At 52.9% G+C, this 19,604-nt stretch overlaps 2 protein-coding genes across 5 annotated transcripts; one reads left to right on the top strand and one right to left on the bottom strand.

Annotated features, from left to right (window-relative positions):
- The first annotated feature begins 3,653 nt into the window (after positions 1 to 3,653).
- On the top strand, positions 3,654 to 7,837 carry LOC128339288 (disintegrin and metalloproteinase domain-containing protein 20-like). Its single transcript, XM_053282914.1, has one exon. The coding sequence runs from the start codon at positions 3,756 to 3,758 to the stop codon at positions 6,039 to 6,041; it is 2,286 nt and encodes a 761-aa protein (XP_053138889.1). The 5' UTR covers positions 3,654 to 3,755; the 3' UTR covers positions 6,042 to 7,837.
- Positions 7,838 to 12,449: 4,612 nt separating this feature from the next.
- Positions 12,450 to 19,578, bottom strand: ZNF511 (zinc finger protein 511). Of its 4 annotated transcripts, none has more exons than XM_053282922.1 (6): positions 19,269 to 19,403; positions 19,056 to 19,159; positions 18,602 to 18,803; positions 18,061 to 18,185; positions 16,156 to 16,377; positions 12,450 to 15,501 (listed from the first exon to the last, which is right to left on the bottom strand). In XM_053282922.1, the coding sequence occupies exons 1-6, from the start codon at positions 19,365 to 19,367 to the stop codon at positions 15,432 to 15,434; spliced, it is 822 nt and encodes a 273-aa protein (XP_053138897.1). In that variant the 5' UTR covers positions 19,368 to 19,403; the 3' UTR covers positions 12,450 to 15,431. The 4 variants fall into 4 exon arrangements, with proteins under 4 accessions (XP_053138897.1, XP_053138898.1, XP_053138899.1 ...); XM_053282923.1 differs by having other exon boundaries at positions 16,156 to 16,374; XM_053282924.1 differs by lacking the exon at positions 19,056 to 19,159 and having other exon boundaries at positions 19,269 to 19,578.
- Between the last annotated feature and the right edge of the window lie 26 nt (positions 19,579 to 19,604).

Here is a 19,604-nt window from a genome sequence, read left to right as displayed (position 1 = left end):
TATTAGCCATGTCGGACAAGAGTCAAGAGAACAGGTGGTGGGCTGCATCGCTCCAAGCACCTTGTCCACATCCCCACGAGTCACAAACTGAAACTGATCCAGTCTAACCACACAAGTGGAGTCGCTGGACACCTCCAATTCAGACACTGCAGTAATTGAGGGGTCTAAATCCAAGTCGGCCTGGATACGAGAGATTTTATCCACACAAAAATCATTAAACACGTCACAGCGGGTAACAGATGGTTCCAAATTCTGATTCAATATAGGTGTTCGGAAGGGCAAAGTGGGACACGCTCCTAGCTTTTAGAATATGGAGCAATTGCATTTTATCTCAAATTTGGAATGATGCCAGAGGGTGCAGGGTTAGCATTCCTGGCAGGGCTGGGGAAAGAGCTGTGGATTCTTTCCTTTTCCACAGTCCAGGAGATCCGGTCCCTTTCTGTTTTGTTATGTTAGGGGAGCATAATTTCTGACCTCCATTTCTTTTCTGTGAAGAAGGAACTGTACTGCCTTCACCAACATTTGCTGGGCCTGTATCTGGGATAAACAAGTTATCCCCTAGAAGCCAAGAGAACATGTTGTCTTTGTAGTCTAAGCCTAAACACTCCACCGAAAAAGCATATCACACTGGCTGTGTACTTTGGCCCGGAGGCTGTATGCTTGGGAATGCTTTTCACCCGAGGTCTTTTATGAAGACAGCTGCAAAGCAGCTCTTTCTAGGTGGGCCAAGGTCTGCATGTCCCAAGCCTAGGAACTGCTTGCCCCATCCCAGCCCCTTCTGCTTCAGGGGCATTTTGCACCAGCCCACGGGCCTCTTGCCGCAGTCCGCAGAGCACCTGCGGGGGCCTTTTGCTTTCCCCCTTGCCCAGGCAGGCAGGACAAGGCAAATGCACCTTTGCTTCTGTGGATGCCAGCTTATGGGCTCCCCCCCCCCCCCCACTTGCCTGGGGCCTAAAGGCAGTGGTCTTGCACAGGGCTTGCTTTGGGGTGTGGGTGTGGGTGTCTTGGTCTCTTGACGGTGTCCTGTTGCATGGAATGCACCTGTGAGCGGAAGGCTTGGCTGTCCATCCCTGGCTCTTTATTCCGTTTCGGTTGATAGTTGCAGATTTCCCCTGCTTTGGAGTGCAATTGTGTCCGGTGCCTTGGACAGAAGCAGCAGGCAATGCATGACTGACAGACACGCTCGAACCCCCCTCATGGTGTTGCCAAACCCGAGTGGCTCCAGCACCTGGCACTGGCATTCTAGCTGGGGCTTGCCTGCTACTGCTGCATCTTGCAGCCCAGGCCCTTCTGGGGATACAGGGAAGGAACTGCTCCTGGGTGTGCCCCACAACCCCACCCCCCTTTAGGCCTGCCAGGGAGGTCCCCTCTCTCCCCAGGCCCTTCGCCGGGGCCCCTCCTGGCCATTCTCCCTCCATTCCGTTCCATCCTTGACTCACCAAGCCCCGCCCCCATTACAAAGGTAACCCCACTGACGGTTGCTATGGACAGAATCCTGCTCCTCCTCCTCCTCTGCGTCAGCTGGAGCCCCCTTCCCGTCCTGCTCCCGGCCCTGCTGGGCCCTTCCCTCCGCTGGATGAGAAGCTGGGGCCGGCTGCTCTGGAGAATTCTTTCCCTGCCCGGGAAGATGACTAGCAGCCTTGCATGGCTGCTGCTGCTGGTCCTGAGAAACAGCCTGAGCGAGATGGGCTCCGGGCAGGGGGTCTCCACTTTGTTCAGGACAAGCTCCCCTCCCTGGCTGCCCTCAGCACTTGCTCAGGGGGGCTCCGGGGACTCCTGCAAGTGGACAGTAAGACCTATGAGACTGAACCTGTCCAGGCTTCTGCTGCCTTTCAGCCTGCGGTGTACCGGCTGGAAGAAGAGAAGAGTTCTGCCCGCATGAGCTGTGGGCTGACAGAGGAGGAGCGAAGAGGCCATGATCCAGAACCCAGATGATGTCGGGGCAACCGTTGTTCAGACACACTCTAAAGATACATACACCAGGTATAATAATAATTAATCATAAATCATAACAAACAACTGTATTTGTTTTGTGGCCCCCCTCCCCCCCATAGCAATGGTCTTTTGGCCAGCTCACAAAGCAAAGCAAGAACGGAGCCAGGGAAGGCTGCCGCTGTGGTGCGCCATGACGCAGAGCCGCTAGGACTGGCGTGGCCGTTGCCGTGGCCCTGAAAGAGCGGCCGGCCAGCGGGCTGGGCTGGGCTCCTGGCTGTGGCTGACCCAGAGGGCAGAAGCGCCTTTGAGCCATTCCACCTGCTGAGTCCGCATATGGCTCCTTCCCGAAGTCCCTGGGACTGAGAGCTGCCATTCGAGCTGGCTGTGAACCGCCCAGGGACCTTTCGTTTGGGGTGGGAGGGAAATGACGGGAATAAACAAACAAATGCCTGGCCCACACACCCCACACCCCCCATGCCTTTCCTTCTACGTAGGGCTACAGTTTGCATCGTATGCTGGGGCCAGAAAACAAACTAGGGGTATATTTTTAAAAATTTTGACTGCCTTCCAGGCCTGGCTGCCGGCCAAAAGGGATGTTTGGTGAGAGTGAACATCTCTACATCTGGGTGGCCTTTGGCCCACCGAAGGCCGTTCTTGGACTCCAGCTCCCATCATCCCCCTGCCCATTGGCTTCTCTGGAGCCTGGTGGGGATGTGGGAGTTGCAGCCCAGCAGCGGCCGGAGGGGCTCACCCCTGGCTGGCACTGGCAGCTTCCCAGGGCTGGAGGCCAAGGAGGCTCTTGCCCAGCCCTTCTTGGAGATGCTGCCAGGACCGGAGCCTGGGCCCTTCTGCGTGCAGAACAAGGGCCCGGCCACTGGACGGTAGCCCCATCCCCGTCAGGCGGATGCACGGGACCCGGAGTGCCCAGCTTTGTCGGTGTGTTTTCCGGAACTGCCGTGGGACGGGCTGGAATTGGGAGGGAGGCTGTGTCCCGTTTCTGCCATGTCAGCTCCGTGAGGCACCTCCTCCCCCCCCGCCTCCATCCATGCCCCAATGCAGATCTCCCCCCAGGGAAGGGGGCGTGTGCCACCCAGGGCCCTCCTCTGCACCCTGCTGGCTCAGCAGGAGCGATGGCCCTCGCGGCCTCCTCGCTGGCTCTTTGAACGGAAGATTGCCTCTCTCCGCGGTCTGGCAGAGGCCGCCTTCTGGTTCGCATTCTGTTCAGTGCCTTGGATAGGGGCGGTGGGATATAACTGACACATGTTTTGAACAGTCCAGCCTGTCGCCCTGTTGCCAGATGCTAGCAGTCGCCATCTGTGTTGGGCATCCTTGCTGGGCTTTACGTGCTACTGCTGCCCCCTCCACCCCCGCGCCTCTTCATGGAGGAGACGTCTGCCCACGGCTGGGCCCCATTATAGCTACAGACTGCCTCCAGGAGGCTTAGAGGCAGAAGGCGTCTGTGTGCCAGTTGCTTTGAAGCAGCCCTGGGAGAGGGCCACTGGTCTCTAGGCCCCACTAGTGGACTACCCAGAGGCATCTAGTTGGCCACTGCAGATAAAGAGGATACTGGGCTGGTTGGACGTTGGTCTGACTCAGCAAGGCTTTTCTGGTCCCGGTCAGGAAATTAGGCTACTGGAGGGTGTCACCCATCTCTGTATGTGATAGACTACTCCCACCCCCCTTTAGGCCTGCCAGGGAGGCCCCCTCTCTCCCCAGGCCCTTCGCCGGGGCCCCTCCTGGCCATTCTCCCTCCATTCCGTTCCATCCTTGACTCACCAAGCCCCGCCCCCATTACAAAGGTAACCCCACTGACGGTTGCTATGGACAGAATCCTGCTCCTCCTCCTCCTCTGCGTCAGCTGGAGCCCCCTTCCCGTCTCGCTCCCGGCCCTGCTGGGCCCTTCCCTCCGCTGGATGAGAAGCTGGGGCCGGCTGCTCTGGAGAATTCTTTCCCTGCCCGGGAAGATGACTAGCAGCCTTGCATGGCTGCTGCTGCTGGTCCTGAGAAACAGCCTGAGCGAGTTGGCTGCTCACATCCCGCCTCCAGGGTTTAGGTATGCCTCTTACGAGGTGACCATCCCAAGGAAGCTGATCTCCAGATATGGACAGCGGAAACCCCAGGAGGTCCTCTATCTGCTGCAGATTGAGGGAGAGGGCCTTGTGGTGCACCTCAGGCAGAAGAGGGGCTTTGTCCCTAAACACTTCCCTGTCTTTACCTACAACAAGGCAGGGGGTCTCCAGGTGGACTACCCTTTCATCAGGGACGACTGCTTCTACCATGGCTTTGTACAGGACAAGCTCTCCTCCCTGGCTGCCCTCAGCACTTGCTCAGGGGGGCTCCGGGGGCTCCTGCAAGTGGACAGTAAGACCTATGAGATTGAACCTGTCCAGGCTTCTGCTGCCTTTCAGCACGTGGTGTACCGGCTGGAAGAAGAGAAGAGTTCTGCCCGCATGAGCTGTGGGCTGACAGAGGAGGAGCGAAGTCACCAAGAGGCCATGATCCAGAACCCAGATGATGTCGGGGGCAACCGTTATTCAGACAGACTCTGGCGGACATACACCAAGTATGCGAAGGTTGCCATTGTGGTGGACCATGAACGATATATTCGTTTTGGCAAAAATGAAACTCTTACTATTATGCAAGTGCTGGATACGATCAATTTTGCTGATTCATTCTACCAACCACTTGGAATTCGTGTGATCATGGTTGGACTGGAGATATGGTCACAAAAGAACCTCATCACAATTGCTAAGAGTATAGACGAACTGCTCGATGTTTTCAATACTTGGAGGAAAATGAGTCTAGTTCAGCGTCTAAAGCATGATGTTGGCCACTTATTGGTCTACAAACATTTTGGGGTGCAAGTTGGATTGTCGTTTGTAGGAACAGTGTGTGATCCTATTTGGGCATCTGCTGTGGAGGTGTTCATTACTTCCAGCTCATTCTCATTTGCGATAACCTTTGCTCATCAGTTGGGTCATAACCTTGGCATGCAACATGATGAGAAATACTGTACTTGTAATCAGCCTTCTTGCATTATGGCTGCATTACAAAGTGGCACAAGCAAGTTCAGCAATTGCAGTTATGGCAGCTATTTCAGCCAAATGAATAGAAGTAGGAAACAATGTCTGCTCATTCCACCTGAACATGAGAAACTGTATGAACTCAAAAACTGTGGCAACAAGGTGGTTGAGAGTGGAGAACAATGCGACTGTGGTTCAGACTTTCATTGTGAGTCAGATGCCTGTTGCCAGTCTAACTGTATGCTGCGGTCGGGAGCCAATTGTGCTTTTGGGAAATGCTGCTCCAACTGTCAGTTCCTTCCCGCTGGGACAATTTGCAGAGAAAGGATGAATATCTGTGACCTTCCTGAATACTGCACTGGGATTTCAGAGTGGTGTCCTGAAGATGTATATGTACAGGATGGCGCTCCATGCCTTGCTGGTGCTTACTGCTATCATGGGAAATGCTCGACACACAACGAACAGTGCAAAATGGCCTTCGGCAAGCAAGCTGTAGTTGCCCCTCTGAGTTGCTTCAAAGAAATCAATACTCAAGGTGACCGCTTTGGAAATTGTGGGATGATTCGTGGTAGTGTTTATAAGAAATGTGAAAGCAGCCATGTCTTGTGTGGCAGAGTCCAGTGCTCGAATGTCATGGAAGTGCCTACTTTAACTGAGCGTAGCACCGTCATCCAAACGTCTGTTAACGGCAACTTGTGCTGGGGTACAAACTCTCCAAGTGAAACAGGCGCAGCTGATCCTGGAGCAGTGAGAGATGGGACACCGTGTGGCAATGGCATGATCTGTATTAACCAGGATTGTATCCAGGTGTCCCTCCTGAACTACGACTGTAATCAAACCAAGTGCCACAACAGAGGAATATGCAACTCTCATAAAAACTGCCATTGTCATGAGGGCTGGGCCCCTCCATATTGCCTCGACGAAGGGGACGGGGGCAGCATTGATAGTGGCCCTCCCCCACCCAACAGCGGCCATGCAGGAATGGCGGCAAGCGTGGGACTCGTCCTTCTCTGTTTCTGCTGCTGCTGTTCTTGGGGATGGAGTTGGCTTACAAGGAGCTCTACTGATGGAATTGTCTTATAAGGAACTTCATGGTGGCGTTGCTTGAATTACTTATTGTGTCACTTATCAAAGTATCACATGGCAAATTCCTCGTGAGCTCTTGTGTGAGGATGACTCCGAACGGGTCCGACGCGACACAGTGAGCACTTCGGAGATGAGGAGCACACAGAGAAGGGCCGGCTCTGCCACACACAAGGCATTCTGTTTCTTGTAAAATAAATTTGGCCTCTCCCCACCCCCTTCAAAGAAAAAACCCAATTTTTTTTCAGTAGAATTAGTTCTCCAGGCTCATCAGTCCATGAACAGATTTGGGACAACCACCCAAATGGATGTCAAAGGATGTTTTCACACAGGGGCTGTCATGACACACTCATAGTGGAGTATCACTTAAACAAAGCACTCCCCTGTGTGTCAGTCTCACTCAAATGGGCTCTGGCTGACAGTATTATTTCCAGGTCTCATGGAGGCAGCACAAACCGACTACTAGAGAAAAGACTGGCGAAAGATTTGGCGAGGAACTCAAAGCTGATGCACATTCCATGTCAAAAGAACTCGACTCCCTCCAAGGAAGAGCCCTGGGTTCCTGGTTCTTGTTGTGGGTCCAGTGCCTTTGTAGTTTACAAAGGGAGCCCTTTCCAGGATAATCGTTTGCATCTACAAGATAGCCCTGGAAATGATTCCCATGGGCACACGCCCTTTCATTGGGAATGGACATTTACAGAGTTTGCTGAAAATACCAAAGACAGATATCTGGACAGATCTGGTTCATGGCTTCCTCTTCAAGCAAGTGATGATGTTTATTACCCATCCTGATGAAATATTTCCACTCCTGACTTGGAATCTTTCTCAATACCGTTTTGTGGAGGAGAACGTTTACACTGGAACTGACTTCTGTAGACTGCCAATGAAACAGGGCTGGAGGTTTGTCAAAACATCCATGCAGCCAGAGATTGCATCTAGTTGGATGATTCACATACACATAGAATCGGCTCAAAAGGGCACATTAATGAATTTTCCAATCAAGTTTTGGGTAAGGCGCTGTAATCAGCAACAGATTTGGGTAGAGGCCGTGATCACAAGATCAAATACTGCACAGCTTCATAGCATAAGTGATCTACATCAGAACCTGGTGGATAAACTACTAGTGCAAATATATTCTAGTGGGGTTTTATGTTGCTGCAAACAATATTTTGGGTAGAAGTGAAAGACTTTGGCAGTCACGCCAACACTCTCATTGACTTCCATGACAGTTAATCATGTGTGTGTCTGGACTGCAGCCTCAGCAGCTGCCACACGACTGCTCTCCATCCAAGATGGCACCAATGGTGGTTTCAGCTCTTGCAAACAGGAGAGTCAACACAGAGTTGGGACTTGCAGCAACCAGCCACCCGAATGCTGCCAGGCTTCTTGTACGCTGACTGCAGGACCCCAAAGGACTGAGCAGCAGAGCCTGGGGGTGGATGGAGAAGCTGCAGTAGCAACACACCAGAGGCAAGCAGCCAGCCAGCCCAAAAGTCCTCGGTAGATCTGTGCAGTGTTTCCAAGACATTGCCTTCTTTCCATCTCCTGTCTGCTTTGCGTTCTCATGGAACCCAATAGATTTGCCTTTGCAATTCCTTCTCAAAATCCCGATGGATCAGGATTGCATTTGGATGTCTGTAAGAATTGATTAGAGTTCAGAATGATATTTTTTTATCTTTCATATTCTTTATCATATTGCACAATATAGTGACTGTTTTAGAATGCACTTTACTTAAGTATAACCATGAGAACTATTCCTTGCATGATTTCAGATTACTTAATAAAAATATTTTTATTTACAAGAGATGTTTGGTTGCTGCAGTTTGAGTGCAAATGGTGCAGTAGTGACCTTGCAGAAAAGGCCGGCCTTTGTTTCTTCGGCTCTGGAATGCTAAGCAGCCTCCAGGAACGGGGTGGAATTCTCTCTCTCTCTCTCTGCCTTTTTTAGTGAAGGGATGGCGTCCAGAAGTATAAATGACAAGAGGTTATTTGTGAGTTTTGCACTTTAGGGGTACTCAAGTTAGTACAATATCCCCTCTACTTGGATGCCTCATGGGATTTAAATGTGACAGTGGTTTAAAAACTGCTCTGAAAACTGGAAATGATGTTCATGGCTGTCCCACCTCAGTTCCAAGGGATGTGACTCTTCCTTGAAGCCTCCACGTGAATCCCGCCCCCAGCCGTCATCTTGTATCTTGCTGCCTTGGACAGGAAGGAGGCTTGGAAACTAGAGGTTATCTGAATCACCTCAAAAGCCGGTGAACATTCTTCTAAGGTCTTGATTCCACAAAAAGAGAAGAATGCTACGCCATTTGCGCTGCAATAAATTGTGCATTTAATGTTTTTGCATATCTTTGCTAACTTTGCATAATGCAGTTCCGTGAAGAGGATATCACTGCATTTGGATCTATCTAAGAACAAGATTCTCCACATCCTACTGGAGTGTTCTCTGGAGAGATTTTCTGGAGCACTTTCTGCTCTCATTTGCCTATTAACATGGATAAATTTCAATATGCTGAGAGACAGAGGGGTGAAGAGACAGGTAGCCAATAAAAACAGCCCTGCTGGATCAGACCCAAGGCCCATCTAGTCCAGCATCCCGTTTCACACAGTGGCCCACCAGATGCCTCTGGGAAGCCCACAGGCAAGAGGTGAGGGCATGCCCTCTCTCCTGCTCTTGCTCCCCTGCAACTGGTATTGAGAGCCATCGTGCCTCTGAGGCTGGAGGTGGCCTATAACCCTCTGACTAGTAGCCGTTGATAGACTTCTCCATGAAGTTATCCAAACCCTTCTTATAGAGCCATCCAAACTAGAAGCCCATACCACATCTTGTGGCAGAGAATTCCACAAGTTGATTGTGTATTGTGTGAAAAAGTGCTTCCGTTTGTTGGGCCTAAATTTCTTGGCGATCAATTTCATGGGACGACTCCTGGTTCTAGTTTGTGTGAGAGATTTTTCTCTACCCACTTTCTCGGCACCATGCATGCTTTTATAGACCTCTGTCATGTCTCCCTGCAGTCGTCTTTCTTCTGAACAAAAAGCCCCAGGTGTAAGGAAGGTGCTCTAGGCCCCTGATCATCTTGGTTGCCATTTTCTGCACCTTTTCCAGTTCTACAATGTCCTTTTTTAGATGTGGTGACCAGAACTGTACGCAGTACTCCAAGTGTGGTCGCACCATAGTTTTGTATAAGGGCATTATAATGTTAGCAGTTTTATTTTCAGTCCCCTTCCTAATGATCCCTAGGATGGAATTGGCCTTTTTCACAGCTTTTTCAAGTTGGGGTTTTTCGTCCCAGCGTGTATCACTTTACACTTGCCAACATTGAAGCACATTTCTCATTTTGTTGCCCACTCGCCCAGTATGGAGAGATCCTTTTGGCACTCCTATCTATCTGTTTTGGATTTCACAACCCTAAATAGTTTGGGGTCAGCTGCAAATTTGGTCACCTCGCTGCTTACCCCTGCTTCTAGATCATTTATGAATAAATTAAAAAGCACCAGCCCCAGTACAGATCCCTGAGGTCTGAGTTTCCATTTTGAAAATTCTCCGTTTATACCAACTCTCTGTTTCCTGTCCTTCAACCAGTTAGCAGTCCACACATGTACTTGTCCCCTTATCCAATAACCGCTAAGTTTCCTCAAGAGTCTTTGATGAAGAACTTTGTCGGAAGCTTTTTGGAAGTCCAGGTATACTATTTCAACTGGATCACCTTGATCCACACACTTGACACTCTCCAAGAACTCCAAAAGGTTTGGGAGGCAAGGTTTACCTTTGCAGAAGCCATGCTGGTTCTCCCCCAGCAGGGCCTGTTCTTCTATGTGCTTTACAATTTTATCCTTGAGGATGCTTTCCATCAATTTGCCTGGAACAGACGTTAAGCTAACCAGCCTGTAATTTCCCGGATCACCCCTGGATCCCTTTTTGAAAATTGGTGTTACATTTGCTACCTTCCAGTCCTCCGGTACAGAGCCTGATTGCAGGGATAAGTTATATTTTTGCAAGGAGGATGGCAATTTCACATTTGAGTTCTTTGAGGACTCTTGGATGGATGCCATCTGGCCCTGGCGATTTCTTAGTTTTCAGTTTTTCCAGTCAGTTTAGAACATCATCTCTTGTCACTTCTATCTGACTCAGTTCTTTAGCCTCCATCCTCGAAAAGCCTGGTTCAGGAACAGGTATATGTTCTCTATCCTCTGCCATGAAGATGGACACAAAAGAACTCATTTAGCTTCGCTGCAACCTCCATATCCTCCTCAATTCATCCCTTTCACTCATTCATTGTCTAATGGTCCAACCGCCTCTTGTGGTAGTGAGCATGAATTGTCCCCTTTGGTAAGCAGAGTTTGTCTTAGTTTTCATTTGGATGGGTGACCACATGCAAGCACTATCTGCTGTAAGGGGATGGGGCTGTAGCTCAGGGGAAGAGCATCTGTTTGCATGCAGAATATTCGAGCTTCAGTCCCTCGTAGCTCCGGATAGAAATGGTGAAGTCCCTTGCCTGAAACCCTGGCAAGCCACTGCCAGTCCATGTAGACAGCCCTGAGCAGAAGGGGCCCCTGGTCCGACTCCATATAAGCCATCTTCCCAGGACCCCTCGCCCATGGCCAGTAGTAAATTATTGGAGGCAGGGGAGGGATTTGATGCAGAGCCATGGTGCAAAGGGTCTCCTTGCCCGCCCTGTGAGCAGGGTAAGGCACTCTCGATCCACATTGCTCCCCACCCCCCGTAGCTGCTTTTAACGAGAGCAAATGCAGCATGGGAGACCTGCTCGCGGAGCAGTCTCCTTCACCAGGCATGGTGTCCAAAGCCGCCGCCGCCACCCGTCTCCCCAGAGACAGAAAGTGGCAAACCAAGGCTCCTCACAGCCCTTTCGTTGCCTCTCCTCCTTCCCCTTGTCCTCAAGGGACACCCTCCACTCCTCCTCTTAGCTGTGTCTTTTGTGTGTGCAGCCCATGTGGAAACAGAGCCAACCCAGCTCTGCCCCACCAGAACACGCAGCCTTTTCTGAACGCTTGGAGGGGAGGCTGCTGTGCCAGAGCCGGGCCTGAGTGGCCCTGCAACGTGGAACGGAGAAGTGATCAGGGTGGAGGCCGCGGGGTGCTAGCAGGTCAAAAGTCCCCAAGAGGCACCTCTTAACGTGGTGATTCTCTTTATTGAGCTGGGGGAGAGTGACTGGCCCTGTCTCCACCCCCAGCACTGCTGGTGTCTGTCTTGTGTTTCTTTTTAGATTGTGAGCCCTTTGGGGACAGGGAGCCATCTGATTTATTTGTTATTTCTCTGTGTAAACCGCCCTGAGCCATTTGTGGAAGTGCGGTATAGAAATCGAATTAACACATGGCAGGAGCAGCAGCCGGGTGGAGTGCTGACTTCTCCTTTTAAAGCGTTACAATAAACTCATTTCTAGTCATCTTCATCTATTTTTGTATTTTTAAAATGTAGGCCAAATAGCGGCCTCATTAAGAATATTTATATACTGCTAATCAATAAGTCCTCAAAGGAGAGCTGGTCTAGTGGTAGCAAACATGAATTGTCACCTTTGCTAAGAAGGGCCCACCCTGGTTTGCTTTTGAATGAGAGACCATTCAAATTGAGAAGAGTCAGATGCCTGCTGGTCTGGGAGTAAGAGGAAGCAACAAGCTTGTATTTCCCTCCTAAAGAAGACATCAAGCAAGGGAACACAGCAAAGGAATAATAAAAAAATAAATCACCAAGAAAATGAGAGGGGAAGGAGAAACATAGTCTGTTAGGGCTGGAGATTTTCTAGGGTTTGTTTTCTGGCTGGGGAGAAGTGTTTGTGTCTTTGTATCGCCCTCCGGATCAAAACGCTGTCAGTGACTGGGAGTTGCAGGAGGAAATCAGGGAGGCATCAAGGAGAGGCAGGGCTGTAATCATGGGTGACTTCAATTCCCCACACATAGACTGGGTCAATTCACAGTCAAGTCATGACAAAGAGGTCAAATTTCTAGATACGCTGAATGACTGGGTCCTAGAACAGTTGGTCTTGGAACCAACCAGAGAGAAGGCAACCTTGGACTTAATTCTGAGTGGCACCCAGGACCTGGTGTGGGATGTCAGTGGCATCAACCTCTTAGGGAACAGTGACCATAGTGTGATCAAATTCAGCATACATGTGGGGAGAGAATCGGCAATGAAGTCTAACACGGACACTTTGATTTTCAGAAGAGATTGTATACCCAAAAGAAGGAAAGGTACCACTAAGTCCAGGAGGATGCCAGCATGGCTAACAGGTAAAGTCAAGGAAGCCATAAAAGGGAAGATGACTTCTGAAATTGGAAAGTCTGCCCCCCCCGATATATTATTTTCAGTACAAGACCAAGCAGAGCATACATACAACAAGCAGCTATAGTGCAATTATCAAAAGAAAAAAGAATAACACATAAAATCAATTGAAATTTTGTTAAAACATTTATTTTTATAGCAGCTGCACAAAATCTAGCCGTAGCCATGGTAATTTCCTTGTGCTGGACTGACAGGAAGAGCTCAACATAGAACTCATCCTGATGTCCTGGAAATTTGCTCAAGAAAGGTTCGAGCCAGGAGGTACGGATAGTTTTGTAAAAGGTACAATATAAAAGCACATGTGCAGCTGTATCTCCCACATCTGCACCACAGGGAGATAGTTGAGCCTTTTAAGGAACGCCCTTATACTTTCTCTCCAAATCCATAGATGGCAAAACACTGAATCGAGCCAGGGAGAATGCTCTCCTTTGGGTCAGAGCAGACAAATATGTAAGATAAGTTGCCAGAAATGAGTAACTTTAAAAGTAATCATTATAAACTCCAATAAAGACCCTACTCAGTTCCTTTTGTTTCTACAGGTCCCAAATTCTCTGTTTTAAAACTGTGTGTGTGTAAAAGATCCGTAAATCTGTGAAATCTGTAAAAGATCTGGAGCCTGCACAAATGAAGAGAACAGAAAGGAACACAAACTCTGGCAAAAGAAATGCAAGGTGACAATAAGGGAGGCAAAAAGAGAGTTTGCGGAACATTTTGCTAAAAGCATCAAGGGGAATAACAAAAACTTCTTGAAATACACCAGAAGCAGGAAACCTGCCAGGGAGATGGTTGGACCATTAGATAATGAGGGAGTGAAAGTGATTATTAAGGAGGATATGGAGGTTGCAGAGAAGCTCAATGAGTTCTTTGCATCTACCTTCACGGCAGAGAATACTGAGCATATACCATGTTTTGAAACAGGCTTTTTGGGGATGGAGGCTAAAGAACTGAGTCAGAAGTGAGAAGAGCTGATGTTCTAAATTGTCTGGAAAATTTGAAGACTAGCAAATCATCAGGGTCAGACATCATTCATCCAAGAGTCCTTGAAATTGCTGATCTCCATGCCAAAATATATAACTTATCCCTACAATCAGGCTCTGTACCCGAGGACTGGAGAGTAGCAAATATAACACATTTTCAAAAAGGGATCCAGGGGCGATCTGGGAAATTACAGGCCAGTTAGCTTAGATGAGGTCACCACATCTAAAGAACATTGTGGAACTGGAGAAGGTGCAGAAGAGGGCAACCAAGATGTTCAGGGGCCTAGAGCACCTTTCTTATGAGGCAAGACTACAACACCTGGGGCTTTTTAGTTTAGAAAAAAGACGACAGTGGGGAGATATGATAGAGCTCTAATAAAATCATGCATGGTGTGGAGAAAGTGGAGAGAGAGAAATTCTTCTCCCTCTCACATAACACTAGAACCAGGGGTCACTCCATGAAATTGATTGCCAGGAAATTTAGGCCCAACCAACAGAAGTACTTTTTCATACAATCCATAATCCACTTGTGGAATTCTCTCCCACGAGATGTAGTGACAGCCAACAACCTGGATGGCCTGAAGAGGGGTTTGGATAACTTCAGGGAAGAGAGGTCTATCAATGGCTGCTAGTTGGAGGGCTGTGGGCCACCTGCAGCCTCAAAGGCAGGATGCCTCTGAGTCCCAGTTGAGGGGGAGTAATGGCAGGAGAGAGGGCACGCCCTCAGCTCCTGCCTGTAGGCTTCCAGTGGCATCTGGTGGGTCACTGTGCAAAACAGGATGCTGGACTAGATAGGCCTTGTGGGGCCTGATCCAGCAGGGCTGTTCTTATGTTTTTTAGTGTCTGCACCTCACCCTCACCCTACCCAACCCTAAGCACAGTTGGAGGCTTCTTTGGGTCCTTGTCTCACTGGGAAATGGATACCTGTCTCCGCTCCACCTATGTCTCTATATGTATGCATCTACATACTCCTACGTGTAGCCAGCCAGATCACGCCATCGTGGATTGGCTGTTGTTTAGGACTGGGTCTGTCGCATACAACTTGCTTGGCCACTGTGTGAAACAGGATACTGGACTAGATGGGCCTTCTTGGTCCTGATCCAGCAGGGCTGTTCTTATGATGGAGCCAGTCTTGGACTCTGAAATTATTTGCCAGACCAGCTTAAGACTATTGCTATATATTCTTTATATTCTAAATACACCTATCTAAACAAAAGAATCTATGGAAGACACTCAGATGGGTTTGAAGTGCCACATCCTCTTGGTCTCATCTTTATTTCCCTCACCACGTAAAGGCACATGAGGCACAGAGTGATCAAGAGGCTGCAGGATGCCTGCATGGAGTCCGAGGCCAGCTGGGCCACCCTTCTCCGGTCACCAGGTCCTTCTTACCTTAAAGGACAGTTTGAGTTCTTCCCCTCCCCTCCCCTCCCCTCCCCACCCCTCCGTGGAAAGCCCTGATGTGAGATATGACCACCCACGTCAAGAGACCGGGGGCAGGGAGGGGCTCGTGACTACCAGCCACAGCATCTGCTCCCAGTCGTCACCTGCTCCCCTCCCCTCGTTCTCTTCCAATTGTCAAACTTTAAATGCTAAGCTCGTGGGGGGGAGGGACCTTTCCCACACCTCCCCCTTATGCTGGAAAGCACCAAGATCCCTCCCTCCCTCCCTCCCCACTACCCTGTGCGAATCTGCTTCCTGGATTCCTCATGCTGGCATCTCAGTTCTTGAAAACATGAGCATGAGAGGCCACATACACGCAGAGACCCATTACCGCGAACTTCAACCAAGCTCCCCTGCAGTTTAGAGGCCGTCCTGACCTGCCGTTAAAGCTTGTGCTGCAAGTAACTCTGCAATGCTTTGGATCTCCTACAGCGCTAGAGAAGCGCTCAAGATTTTATTGGGAACTTTCCCCGATTGCTTTCAGGCTCTAGGCTGGCTCTGCCTTGCCAGGGGAGCGTCTTGGTATGGTATCCTCCCCTCTCGGCATGCCAGCACATTCGCCATGGCGCCTGCCCTCTGCCCAGGGAGGAAGCTGGCCCAGCTCTTCCTCTGTGCCGCCGCCGCTCCTCCATGCTTTGGAGATCCTTCCTGGCACGCCAACTGGCTCCGTCAGGCTTTCTTCTTCCTGCCTTTGAAGCCCCGAGTGGCCCCTTGCCCAAAACAAATGGTGGGTGGGATTCTGGAAGACAAGACACAAGAGGGTTGCCTCGGCTTCCTGCCAGCTGAAACCCACCCCCAGCAAAGCCGGGGGGGGGAGAAGAAGAGCTCCTCCAGTGTCCCAAGCTGCTTAGGGCTTTCAAGTCTCAAGACCAGCCCTTTGAGCTGGACCTGGAAGTGGACTGGCAGCCGACCAGGCACTGGCAAGAGGTGATGAAAAGGCCCCGCTAATAATCCCGCACTCCTGTTTTGGACCAACTGCAGCTTCCAGACCGTTTCCAAAGGCAACCCCCAAAGGGGAGATGGCCAGCACATGGGCAGCTGTGGCTGTGCACTGCGCATCCACACCAGGGCACAGCTGGCAAATCAGGCGCTCCGAGCCAGAGGCCACTTCAGCCTCCAGCAACCGCCCCAGATTCCAGACCTGGTCTTTGGGGGCAGGAGACCTGCAGCCCCATCCCACACAGTCTGGACGCCATTCGCCCGGATGGGGGAACCGCCGGGGTTTCCTCGTGTTTCAGGACTACCCCGGGCATTGCAGCGCCTTTGCCCTTTCCTGCTTTTCTTGCAGCAGGCTTAGGCTGAACGAGCAGGACAGGGATATTCGAGACAGGTTCATGCTGAGGCAGCAGCCCGTGGGCCCTGCTCCTTGCAGAAGGCCGCAGACGCCACCAACCGGGATCTGTAGAGCCGCTTCTCAGCCACAGGCAAGGCCGGGGTGCTCTCGGGCCCAGGCAGCAGGCAGGCAGCCCCCTCCTCCTCCTCCTCCTCCTCCGCGGTGCTCTGGCTGGGACCCACTTCCATGGCATCGCCCTGCGACTGACGCTCCGCCTCCTCCGCAGCCACTTCCATCGGCACGGCGCTCTCCCTCGACAGCGGCTTTGGCTGCCTTGTGCTGCTGCAGAAAGAGGAGGGCGGCTGCCACTCTGGCCTGACAAGGAGCCGGTGGGAGGCCGCCTGCTGCAAGGGAGCGCGCTGGAGGGCCCTGACCCCGCCTCTCCCCGCCACACCCAGGAGGCCCTGCAGTCCTGCCCTCGCCTCCCTACTCCCCCCCCCCCACTTGCAGTTCTGGTGCAAAGCAGCCAAGGGAGGGGCCAGGCTTGGCCCTCGGGCCCCTGCCAGGAAGCCCCCCCCCCGGGTGCCCCTGAGCCAACTAGCCTTCTCAGCCGGACGCGCCCCAGCAGCTGCCACGAGGGTCACGGGAGGGGCAGGGGCCGGAGTCTGGCACACGGGCCTGAGCTCCTGGGAGGAGAGCAGCGTCCCGTGCACATGGCCGTCGCTGCTCTGCATGCAGAAGGCCCCAGGGGGGAGGGTGGGAAGAGGCCAGAACCTCTCTTTGCCGGGAAGCCCTTTCGTACTGCAATGGCTTTCCTTGCTCCTTAGCTGCACAGAGGTGAGAAGTTCACAGCTCGGTTGGGGAGGGAGATGAATTGCACTGGTTTGCTTTTAGAGAGAAGGGTTAGGGTTTGGTGGGATTGGAGAGGTTCCTAAAAAGTGGAGGAAACTTGAGCTGCGCTGATTAATTTGTCTGAAAAAATTTGGAAGGAAGAAGAATACAAGCGGGTTGCCTTCAGCATAACTTAGGGCAGTACAAGCCAGAGTAAAGATCGAGTGGACATCCAAGCTGGAGTAGGAAAGAAGGGCTGAAAAGGATTGCGGAGAAATCACTAGGAGAGAGCCAACCGCTCGGGAGAGCTCATCACTCGCCAGCAGTCTGGGACTGTAACCCCAGAACTGTGAAGTCAGAGGGGCTCTGGAACGCCACCTCCAGCCTCCAGGGCAGGATGCCTCTGAGGACCACTTGCAGGGGAGCCACAGCGGGAGGCGAGAGGGCCGGCCCCTTTCAGCTCCTGCCTGCGGGCTCCCCAGAGGCGGCATCTGGTGGGCCTCTGTACTGTGAAGCAGGAGGCGCTGGACTAGGTGGGCCTGCTGGGGGGGCCTGATCCAGCAGCAGGGCTGTTCTTAAGTGAGAGCAGGACCTCCGGCGGAACAAGGGACAGGCTGGGTTTGCTGGAGAAGCGAAGCTGAGCACAGAAGGCTCTGGGCAAGGACTCTGGAGATACGGCCCACTGGCCAGTTGGGGTATGTTTTGAGCAGTTTATTTCACCTTTGTACTCATTTGGTTGCTGTCTTGGTAATACATTTGCCAAACTGAACTGTTTTCAAAGTAAAACTTCTTCTTTATGTTTAAAAATCTGTAACTTCTGTCTGTTTTCTTCAGCCCACACCTAAAGTCTTTGCCGAACTGCTTAACTTTGAATACAACAGAAGTAGGATGGCTGGTTTCAGGAGACCCAGCCAGAGAGAGCCTAAAAGTCTACTTGGTGGCAGAGGTTAAAGTTAAGCATCACTGGGCAGGTGGGGGCAGCATGGTGGGATCCGTGACAGGCTGCAAAGGACTCCCACCCGAAATCTTTGAAGAGCAGAAAGACAACACCGACTCAAGGGAACCCTGCCCTGCCGGGACGCCAAGCAGCTTCTGGGGTGTTTCTGCATCCTCATCCTCTCCACAAGACCCCCTGGTGAGCTTCCACACAGAGAGAGAGAGAGCGAGAGCGAGAACCAACGCGGAGGTCTTTACCTTTTCGACTGCAGGGGTTTATCAAACCGGAAATCGGGTGGGTACCGATGCACTTTGACTAGGTGAGTTTTCCGTGCTTGGCTGCTCTTGAACTTCTCGGTACAGCTCTCAACCAGGCACTGGTACTAGAGGGGGGGGTGGCAAGGTTAGCCCAGCGAGTGGGGGAAGGAGCTGCCCGGTGGCTTCCTCCTCCCCCCAACAGCCTCCTGCACTTGGAAGGCAGGGCAGGATCCGCATCGGACTCCTAACACTGAAAGCACCCTAGAGGCCAGGCAGCAGCACCCGCTTGGCACAGCCTCACCAACCCCCCCCCCCCCGCCCCTTCTTCTCCCCAAGGATTTCAGGCAGCTCGAGACGGGAGCGGCCTGCCCTGGCCGGAGCCCTGGGAGAGCCACGGGGCAGTGCGGGGCTCGGGCGGCCGGAGCCGGGCTCCGCCGGTGGCAGCTGCGTCCTGCTCAGCCCCCGCCTGCAGGCGCCACCAGCCCCCCCCGCGTGTGCCCTCTGGGGGGGGGCCGCGGTGGCAGCCGCCGCCGCCGCTCACCATGTCGTGCTTCTGGGCCATGAGCTGGAAGAGGGAGTCGTGCCACTCCAGCAGGTGGAGGTCCAGCAGGTGGGCGGAGGGGAAGGCGCGCCGGCAGCAGGAGCAGACCTCCCGGTGCAGCAGGTTGTAGTGGTGCTCCAGGCCCTCCAGCGAGCCCAAGGCCTGGCAGCAGCCGCCCGCCGGGCAGAGGAACTCCCGGCCACTGGAAGGAAGGGAAGGAAGCCAGAGCCAGGGAGGCGGGTGTGGGTGGCGGCAGGCCCTGGCCCTGGCCCGGCGTGGGGGGGGGCCCTGTCGCCTCCAGGCCGCCGCCACTCACCCCAGAGCCTTTGGGCCGCTCAGCGCCCCCCCCCCCCGCGCTGGGGGTCGCGGCTGGAGAGGGAGGGGCGCGGCCTCCGCCCCCCCCACATCCCCCCCCGAGGCGGGCTGCAAGGGCGCCCCCCCCCGCCGCGCTGACCTGCCGGGCGGCTCCGGGGGCGCTTCCTCCTCCTCCTCCTCCTCCGCGTCCAGGCCCGTCAGCAGGAGGCCCTGCAGGGAGAGATGCCGGCGCACGTCGCCCTCCTGCGGGAGGAGGAAGAAGCACCGGGGGGGGGGGCGGAGAGGGGGGTCAGGCGGCGCGGGGGGGGAGGAGGAGGAGAGCCCCCCGCCCGCCCCCCCCGGGAGCCCCCACCTCGAAGAAGGGGTGCCGGGCGCCGAAGCGGAGCCGGGCCGGGGCGAAGCGGAACGCGGAGCAGGAGGCGGAGCAGGAGCCGGGCCCGGCCAGCGCCATCTTCTTCTTCCTCCTCCTCCTCCTCTTCCTCCTCCCGAGCCGGGCGGCAGCATCATCCCTTCGCTCCAGCCATCCGCGAGCGGCACCTACACGGTGCATCTGAGCATGCGCAAAAGCACTGGCGCATGCACAGTATGGGTAAATGAAGCTCCTTTTCGTTTTCTGCCCAAAACCCGGGCGGCCCGCGGGCGGAAGCCCCTCTCCTTCTCCTCCTCCCCTTCCGCCCTCCCTTCCGCT

Source organism: Hemicordylus capensis, chromosome 1, assembly GCF_027244095.1.
Source record: "Hemicordylus capensis ecotype Gifberg chromosome 1, rHemCap1.1.pri, whole genome shotgun sequence".
In the NCBI taxonomy this organism is placed as follows: domain Eukaryota; kingdom Metazoa; phylum Chordata; class Lepidosauria; order Squamata; family Cordylidae; genus Hemicordylus; species Hemicordylus capensis.
This window is presented reverse-complemented; position numbering and strand designations above follow the sequence as displayed.